An 8,967-nucleotide genomic window follows, 5' to 3' on the forward strand; every position below is an offset into this window, starting at 1 on the left:
GTCTGGACAACTTAGAGCACTCAAGAAGCCCCCGTAGAAAGGTGGGCATCCTCTGTCGACGGAGAACTTAGACCGTCCAGCTGCTTGAGTTAAGATCTACCCAGAGCGGAGGCCAGGGGCCAATGGTAAGTGAGGCTCCCCTCGTTAGCACCGCGTGCCATTGGGCTGGAGGAGAGAAGGGCACCCCGTCTTTGGGCAGCCCTAATTTTATTCATAAGTTCTTGCCAGTGGCTGGTGGTAGGCCCCAGTCCAGCTCCTGTCCTGGGGCGCCCCTCGCTGCGTGCTCCGCTGCATCAGTTAGCGTTCAGCTCATGGTGTACTGCTCAGCGGGATCTGTCTCATTAGCTAAAGCCTAGCTGTTGAGGACCGGAGGAGCCTATGGCACGTGGCTGGGGACTTTCCCACCCCATTCCTCTTCTATCCCCATCTAACAGGGAAAGAGTAGAATTTAGGGATTCCAATATGGTCCTGCTGCACTTGGTTGGAGAGGCCAGGAGTCTGTCCCTTGTGGCCTTGAGTCAGGAGAGAGGCTTTCAACATTAAGCTTTGGAGAGTTGGATGTCTTTCGGGAGGCCTTGTCCTTTCCCTGCCAAGGGGCCCATCTTGAACCCTCACTTGTCCCCTTTACAGCTGGGACTACTGTCCTCTGACCCCACCCATGGGCTCTGGAGCTGCCACAGTCCTGCATTGTGCTCCTAAGTAAACAAGCCTGGGACAGAATAAGAGTGTTATTGTGGGGCCAACAGATAGGAGCCCGATCTGGCTGCAGATCTGGCTGTTTGGGTGCAGATAAATCACCCCAAGCAGGCCCCATGCCCTTCAGAACATGGCCCTGCCCCCTACCCCAGAGAAAGATCCCTAGAGGTGCTGATGTGGATGTGTCACAGAGGGCACATTTCCGAAGCTGGCGCCACTGTCTCCCGGGGCGCAGCGTGCCTCCACTTCCCTTCACCCAAAAGCCCTGCCTGGCCCTCACCCTGCCTCCTCTTTCTTGTCTCACACACTCGTAGGGCATTGAGGAAGTCCATTTTGTGATCATACTAAAGTTGCCCGTAGGAAGGTGTGTGCTCTCCACCCCGACAGGGTTTTATCATGTGTAAGAGCCCTGGGTATCCTGGAACTCGCTATGTAGACCAGGCTGGCCTCAAACTCACAGAGATCTGCCTGCTTCTGCCTCCCGAGTGCTGAGGTTAAAGGCATATGCCACCATGCTTGGCAACGTGTGTTCTTAATTGATCAATGTCTTCTAATGAACTGTTTTGTTTCCAACTGAGCAACCAAAGCCTGGCACATAGTAGGGGATCTGCAAGTCTAGAATTTGGTGAATGAATGAATGAATGAATGAATGAATGAATGTACCTTTAGCCTGCCAGTTTGCTCAGGGTGCTCTGGGAATGAGTCCACCTCCCTAATTCCTGGTGCTGTGCCCTGCAGCCTCCTTTGTGGACGTGGCGGGCAGCGTGTCTAAGCCAGGCTTAATGCATGGGGCAGTCCTCCCTAACGACGGCACTCATCCACCGGGCATGGATGCTGCCTAGGTCTGCGTTCCCCACGGGCCTTTTCAGAAGGCCCTGGGGCCCTAAGTGATGCCATTTAGGTTTGTCTGCCAATGTGAAGGTCTGATAGTGTGTCAGAGTGCCAGGCCACCTTGCTACCCATTGGCCAGAGTGGCTGCTGAACTTGGAAGATGTCACTGTCATGTGACAGTCAGCATCAAGCCCGTCTCTTGGTCACACAACTCTAACCTTGATCCAAGTGTCCTTTAGGAGAACTCCTGTCCTCCCCTCTCAGGGTCACAACTCATCTCTGGGAAGCTGCTGTCGGTGTACAAGCACTCTGTATTTCTTTGCTGGTGACTCCCAGGGTCCTATGTGTCCTTAGTGACACTCTCAGGCCTCTCAAGTCTAGCTTGTGGTGGTTGGTTCCCTCTCACAGCGGGAGAGGGCTGGGAGAAGAGTAGCTTGGAGAAGGGACATAGTAAGGGGCTTTTAGAGGTCCAACCCGAAGGAGGGTCTCCTCACGGGTGTCTCCAGTGGATCCTGGACAGCCTAACCCAGCACTTCCACAGGCAAGCAGGCAGAGTATCCATCGGGGTTTCATGCAGGCCACCCTCACACTCAGTGCAGCCCTTCCCTGGAAAACCACTTCTGTTCCCTCTAGCAGAGCCTGTCCTCAAAGTCTGGCGTGGTACCTAACAACTCTAGTCTGTATTGTCACTCACAGCATGCCCAGCTGTGGCTCAAGTCAGCTTCCCCAGGGCCCTCTCTGTTCTTCACAAGGTCTGTCCAGCCCAGGACGGGCCAAGTCTAGCTGCACAAACACCGCTTCCACCTAGCCCTGCTCACCCTGTACCCCCAGGAAGGAGCCTTCTCTAGGGAGCAGTGTAGCCACCGACTGCCCGTGGGCAGCGTGCTTAGCCTGGCGATGCGGTAGGCGGCGGGTGGGGGGTAGCTGTTTGGACACAGGCCCCTTTGTGCCCAGCTTGACTTGGCTGCTTGGTATGGGGCTCAGCTGCTCCTAGGTCCTTAGCCTGAGAGGAAAGGCAAGGTTTCCGAGGGGTTAGGGGGCTCTTGGCTCAGTGTCCCCTTTCCTGCTGTTAACAGTTCCTCAGGTGGGCTGGTATACCTGGCATAGGGTGCTGAGGGCTGGGTATCATCTTGCAGCTCCTCCTTTTGTGTCTTCTTGCCAGGCTATGCGGAGGGGAGATTCAGAGGGTCAGACATGGGGCACAAATGCCTTCCTGATGGTCGCTCCTTTCCTGTCCCCACAGAATGGTGCTGTGCCCAGCGAGGCCACCAAGAAGGACCAGAATCTCAAACGGGGCAACTGGGGCAACCAGATCGAGTTTGTACTGACGAGCGTGGGCTATGCCGTGGGCCTGGGCAATGTCTGGCGCTTCCCATACCTCTGCTATCGCAACGGGGGAGGTACCCAGTGGGCACAGGGCAGGGACCACCCACCAGGGCTTGGGCCACTATCTCCCCGGAAGATAGCACTCCCGGAAGAAGCTGGCCTCTGGCCTTGGTCTTCTCCCCATCTCTGGCTTAGGCATATTTTGCCTAAGGTGCAGACCACCCGCAGACTTTCACAGCCTGTTCTTTGGGTCTGATCTTGGCCATCCTGCTCCTTGGAGGGTAGAAGTAGAGAAAAACACATTTCCTGGGTTCCCTGTCAGTGCCACATGTTTTAATGGGACCCCCAAATAGTACAGAGATATTTGAAGATCTCAGTGAGAGAGAGTGTGTGTGTGTGAGAAAGACAGAGAGAAGGGGTGGGGGAGAAATCAGTTGGTTAAACCATCAAATCCCGCCCCAAAATGGCAGTTCTGGGGCTGGATTTTCTCCAGAGTGGACTTCCTGGGAGCCTCAGTCCAGTTCAAAGACAGGGCAGGGAGTGTGCATGAGCCCCAGGCTGCTGCTCAGTGCTGGCACACTCCTGTCCAAGTACTAGTGAGGCACAAAGGTCTTACTGTGGGTTCTGAGAACCCAGGGAGCGGTCCCGAAAGCCCACCCTGAGCCTGACCTTTCCCTGCATGCCAGGCGCCTTCATGTTCCCCTACTTCATCATGTTGATCTTCTGCGGAATCCCTCTCTTCTTCATGGAGCTCTCCTTCGGCCAGTTTGCAAGCCAGGGCTGCCTGGGGGTCTGGAGGATCAGCCCCATGTTCAAAGGTGAGGTTCTGGTGGAGAATACACACACACATGTATGTGCTCATTCATTCTTGTATGTCTGTGTGCGTGCGTGTGCACACACGCGCACACACACACACACACTTACACAGAGGCCGGCTTGTCCATCTGTACAAACATGAACATCCCCTGATGAGACTCGGTGCTGACCCCGAGCTCAGCATCAATGGCCAAGGCCAGGGACACACGCTGGTACTCACATTTTCTTGGCCCCCACTTTCCCTCCTGCCACGTGTAAACACAAAACCGCTTCCTCCCCCCCCCCCCCCCCAACTTACCAGAGGCCTGAACCTTCCCTCCTGTAGCTCTCCATCCAAGACTGGCCCACACTGGACCTTCAGGGACCGTGAACCTTTGTGGGGCCGCTGACTGTGCTCTCCCCGCAGGTGTGGGCTACGGCATGATGGTGGTGTCCACCTACATCGGCATCTACTACAACGTGGTCATCTGCATCGCCTTCTACTACTTCTTCTCCTCCATGACCCACGTGCTGCCCTGGGCATACTGCAACAACCCCTGGAACACGCCTGACTGTGCCGGAGTGCTGGACGCTTCCAACCTCACCAATGGCTCCCGGCCCGCTGCCCTGTCTGGCAACCTGTCTCACCTGCTCAACCACACCCTGCAGAGGACCAGCCCCAGCGAGGAGTACTGGAGGTGAGGCTCCCGTTAGACCCTGGGTCAGGGGAGATGAGCCCTCAGTCCTCCCTGCCCCCACCTGGCAGCCGTGCCTTTGTCGTCTGCACGCGTGCGTGCTGCCCAGGGCTGAGAGGTGGGTTGAAATGGCAGGCACACAGAGGGCTGTGTCAGACTTGAAGATGAGCAGAGGAGGGCTCTCTGGGAATCTTAAGGCTCCAGAGGCCAGTCACGGCAAGGCGGGGCGGGGTTGGTGGGGAGGATAGCATGCTAGGGAGAGAGAGCAGCATGGGTGAGGGTCCCAGAGCACCAGAGGTTATTCTCAACGCCGTGGAGAGCCTTCTCTGTTGAGACTAACATGGATGGATAGGTCTTGCGGGCTTTGAGGTGGACTTGAAGGGGCGCTGTGTTCCCAGAGAACTAACAAGAATTAAGCTTCCTCTTCACACTCTAGAACAGAAGGAGCCATGGACATTTGCTAGGCCAGAGATGCCAGGACGGCCAGACCCATTTTGTTCAGAGGTGACAAAGAGACTAGTGTCTCTGGGCCCTGTGAAGGGAGGCAGCTACTGAAGGTGTCCGGATCACCTTGTCCCGAGTGGCAGATAGAGGGCACAGAAAGGTGTTTTTCCTGTGTCTCACTGGAGAGTCCCAGGGCAGAGGATCTTTGGATGTGGGTGGTAGGCCTCACCTGTTCGTTCTACAAACATCTGTGGCATCTGCTCTAACGGCCCTGTGTGCCTGTGACAGGTGTAAAAATGGTTCCGAGCCTCTGCTCCCAAGTAGTAACAGTCTTAAGGAAACCGATAGTTAAGTATATTAGGAGTGGGTGCCCTCTGAGAGGGTAGTGGTGAGTTCTGTGAGATGGGGAACAAGAGGAGGTGATCATAGCTGCCCAGAAATGGGAGAGAGGACTAGAGGAGCTGGGAGTGTCGTGACTAGGTGAGCAGAGGCCATGACGAGGCAAACTGAGGCAGGGACCGGGCACAGGTGCGACCGACAGTGAGAAAAGAGACAAGGAGGGCAGGGTTATGTCACATGGTGCCGGCAGCCTAAAGGCTTGAAGCTTTCTCTGCGGTGTGATGAAGGCCAAAGGGGAGGTGCACAGGGTCCCAGGCTCAGCAGAGTGGTAACAGGTCCTCTCAGTCCAGCCTTACAAGTACACACCCCGAAGCTGCAGCCGTAGGACAGACCACTTTCAGAGAGGAGACCGGGAAGAGCTCAAGGCACAGCCCACACCCAGACAGAGGACTCTGGGCAACTGTCCATTGGAGGCGTGATGCGCACCGCACAACTTGACCTAGATGGAAAGACTGAAGATCAACCTCCCTGGAGCTTCCAGGAGCGCAAACCTGCCTACCTTCCTCACCCTAAGCAGATGCTACAGTGCTGCCTGCCTCCGGGGCAAAGCTTTGGAGACGTTAGCCAGTGAAACCAGTGGGGAATAGCTCACTGAGAATCTGCCTAGGGAGGCATACTGAGGGGACAGCTGGGCCCTGCTCCCAAGTGGGGTTGTGCCAGCCCTACCTAATTAGCCCAGTTCCAACCCCCGGTGGCTCCCTGCTGCCACCTCCTGGAGAGCCTGGAAAGTATTTTCCCCCTGCACCGCTGGTGATTGAACATTGGCCCATGCCCTAATCCTCAAGCATGCTGTGCAAGTACCTTATCCCTGAGCTATATCCCTAGCTTCTTTTTCACATTGTGATTTTGAGACAGGGGCTCACTAAGTGGCCTTGAACTTGTGATCCGCCTGCCCAAACTCTAGAGTAGCTGGGACTGTAGGCCTGCATCAACAGGTCTGGCTGGGAAATGATCCTTAAGAGAGTAGTGTGGTTGGAAGGAGCTAGGGGGCCGGTGGATATTTATCCAGTGGCCGATTATTTGGCTAGCATGCCTGAGGCCCTGTGTTGGATTCCCCGGTACCAGAGAAGAATGGAGCTGCCCAGGCTTTACTGATTATAGGAGGGTAGAGGAATTGGTATACTACCTACTAGGTGCCAGTGTATTGTCTCAGTAAGTCGTATTAGCCCCGTTTTCAGGTTTAGAGACGACAGCCCGAGGTTAAAAAGTCGGACAGCTTTGGAGTCAGCTGGGCTGTGTGAACCAGGCCTGCCCTGGCTCCGCTGTTGTAAGGTCCTAGGCCAGTACGCTCTGCCAGGGCGCTTAGTCCGACGTGTTCCTTTGAGAAGCGGCATGATGCAGTTACCGTTTTATGAATGAAGACAGCAGGCTGCAAGGATGATGAGGGAAGGCTGGGCTGTAGCTCAGAGGTAGAGCTCGCCCAGCGCTTCATCTCCAGCACCTTAGCAAAAATAGAAGACAGACAAACAAGGGCCCTTAAAGAGAGCGCATCTAGTCCGGTTTCTGAGCCACTCCTCCCTGCTCACCCTTTGCACCCCTTCCCCGGGCTTGTTTTACACTCTCCTGCGCTGCTCTGAATGCGGCTTCCAAGCTCTGAGCCCGTGACGGGGCTCTCTGAGCTCCACCGCCTCTGTGGCAGCTGGCACCTGAGGCAGTGGACTCTGATCCCAGTTCCACCCTCGCCCATCTAGTGTCTCATGCCAGGTTCATAGTCATGCTGACATCTCAAATCCTGGCTCCGCCACTGGCCCACTGTGTACTCGTGGGAGGCCACCAGACCTACCTAAGTCTTGGGTATTCGCCCCTAGAATCTGGGTGCTATAATCCTCTCCTCGTCATTACAGAGGTGAAATGTGGGAGCGTGGCATAAACCCCAGAGTTCAGTAGCGAGGGCTCTCTCTTCTCAAGCCAGTTACTGTCCATTCTATGTATCTGCAGTTGCGGATTTTTTTTTTTTTTTTTTTTTTTTTTGAGACAGGGTCTTATACAGCCCTGGCTGGTCTGAACTCCTTATATAGGACCAGGCTAGCTTTGAACTCACAGAGATCCTCCTGCCTCTCTGTCTTTGCCTTCCAAATGCTGAGATTAAAGGCAAGTGTCATATCTGACTGACCTTTTTTTTTTTTTTTTTGAGACGGAATCTCACTAATATCTGGAGAAATTTTTAGCAAGAAAAAGGCTGAGCGTGGTGACTCACCTGTAATCTCAGCAGCTGGGAGGCTGAAGCAGGAGGATCATTAGTTAAAAAGAAAAGAAATGTGGGGAGGCAGAGTAATTCCTGAGAGGTCATGTGTCAAGAGCCAGCTTATAAATAAGTCATGTTCCAAACACTCTGAGGTTAATTGTTTGATCTCAGAAGCACATGGTCCAAAGCAAAACAAAGAACTAAATGCGGCACAACCTAAAATAAAGCTAGAATTCATTTCTCGGTTCCCAGGCTAACCATCTTAAGCTCTGCAGTCCCAGTACAGTAATGCTGTACTTGTGCAACAAAAATAACATCAAATACTGCCATGTTAGCATGTGTAATGAGGCAAAAAGGTTTGTTTTTTTTTTTAATCCCTTAAATTAAAAGGGGTTCTTGACTTGAATGTTGGCACTTGACGGAAAAGTAACTCAGTAGAAGCAGAGGGAGCCTGCGGTTATTCTGAAGGGCCCCCGCTTGCTGGCACTGGTGTCTAATGGAGGAACACCCAGGTGGGTGTGGCCGAAGCTGCCAGGAGCCCCAGTCCATTGCCTTCAGCTATGAATGGCCTCTTCTGTCTGTCTCAGCGGACCAACAGAATTGTTTTCTGTGTGTGTTACGACAGGGAGAAAAGTCAATGCCAAAGGGAACCTGGATCCTCTGTAACCCCTGAACTTTACTCCTCTGTCCGTTGATTCCTGTGTGGCTAGGCCAAGGGAGAGCCATGCCAGCCTCACATACTGATGTAGATAGTTGGGAGAATTGGGCAGAGGGAGGAGGAGTTGGGCGGCACCCTACACAGGCCATGCTGTGGAGGGTGGCCCCGGGAGGAAAGTGGGAAGCCACAGAGAGACAGTTGGAAGTATACTTTGGGTGGGCAGGCAGGCCAAGCAGGCACCAAGTTACAGCCCTGTCAACATTGTTCCATGAAGACCCAAAGTTGTATGCCATCCCAAGTTAAGAGTGTCTGCGTGGGCTCTGAGAGCTCATGTGGGCATAGCTAAGGATGCTGAGCAGAGGGAGAACAGCCTCCAAGTGGGACCTGTGCTGAGAGGAAAGAAAGGTGGTGTGATCCCATTTGCAGATGAGGAAGCTGAGGCGCCTCCTCGCCTCTAGCCTGGAGCGTTCATCAGGGCTTTCTCCTTTCTGCTTCCCAAGCCATTTGCCACAGTGTTCATTCAGTCAAGATCAAACGTTCTCTCTCGGTGCAGGGCACTGGGGATATACAGACATAAGCGAAGTGAACAAAACCCCCTGCAATCACAGAGGTCAAAAGCCACAAAAAAAATAAAGGTCTGGGATCTTAGCTCATTTGGTAGAGTACCTACCTGGTGTGCCTGAAGGTTTGATCCCCAGACCTCCATAAAACCTGGGAAGGTGGCACACACCTGTAATCCCAGCCTTCAAGCGGAGGGAGCAGTAGGATCATAAGTTCAAGACCAGCTGGGTGACATGAGACCTTGTCTCACGTAAAGCAAACAAACCATAAACAGCAAAATATATAGAATGAGGAGGGTGTGTGCTACGGAGGAGCACAGGGAAGGGAAGGATGCTGGGCCAGGGTGAGGGCATGCTGGGCCAGGGTGAGGGCATGCT

The 8,967-nt window shown here is 54.0% G+C and overlaps 1 protein-coding gene across 3 annotated transcripts in view; it reads left to right on the forward strand.

Moving 5' to 3' along the window:
* Positions 1–8,967, forward strand: part of Slc6a9 (solute carrier family 6 member 9) — a 35,323-nt gene that overhangs the window by 18,941 nt on the left and 7,415 nt on the right. For all 3 annotated transcript variants that reach the window (XM_055618438.1, XM_055618439.1, XM_055618437.1), the window contains 3 exons: positions 2,771–2,927; positions 3,540–3,671; positions 4,076–4,346. In XM_055618438.1, coding sequence (XP_055474413.1) covers positions 2,771–2,927; positions 3,540–3,671; positions 4,076–4,346 — 560 coding nt within the window. The remainder of the gene's footprint in view (positions 1–2,770; positions 2,928–3,539; positions 3,672–4,075; positions 4,347–8,967) is intronic.

Source organism: Psammomys obesus, unplaced genomic scaffold, assembly GCF_907164565.1.
Source record: "Psammomys obesus unplaced genomic scaffold, mPsaObe1.curated_primary_1811, whole genome shotgun sequence".
Classification (NCBI taxonomy): Eukaryota; Metazoa; Chordata; class Mammalia; order Rodentia; family Muridae; genus Psammomys; species Psammomys obesus.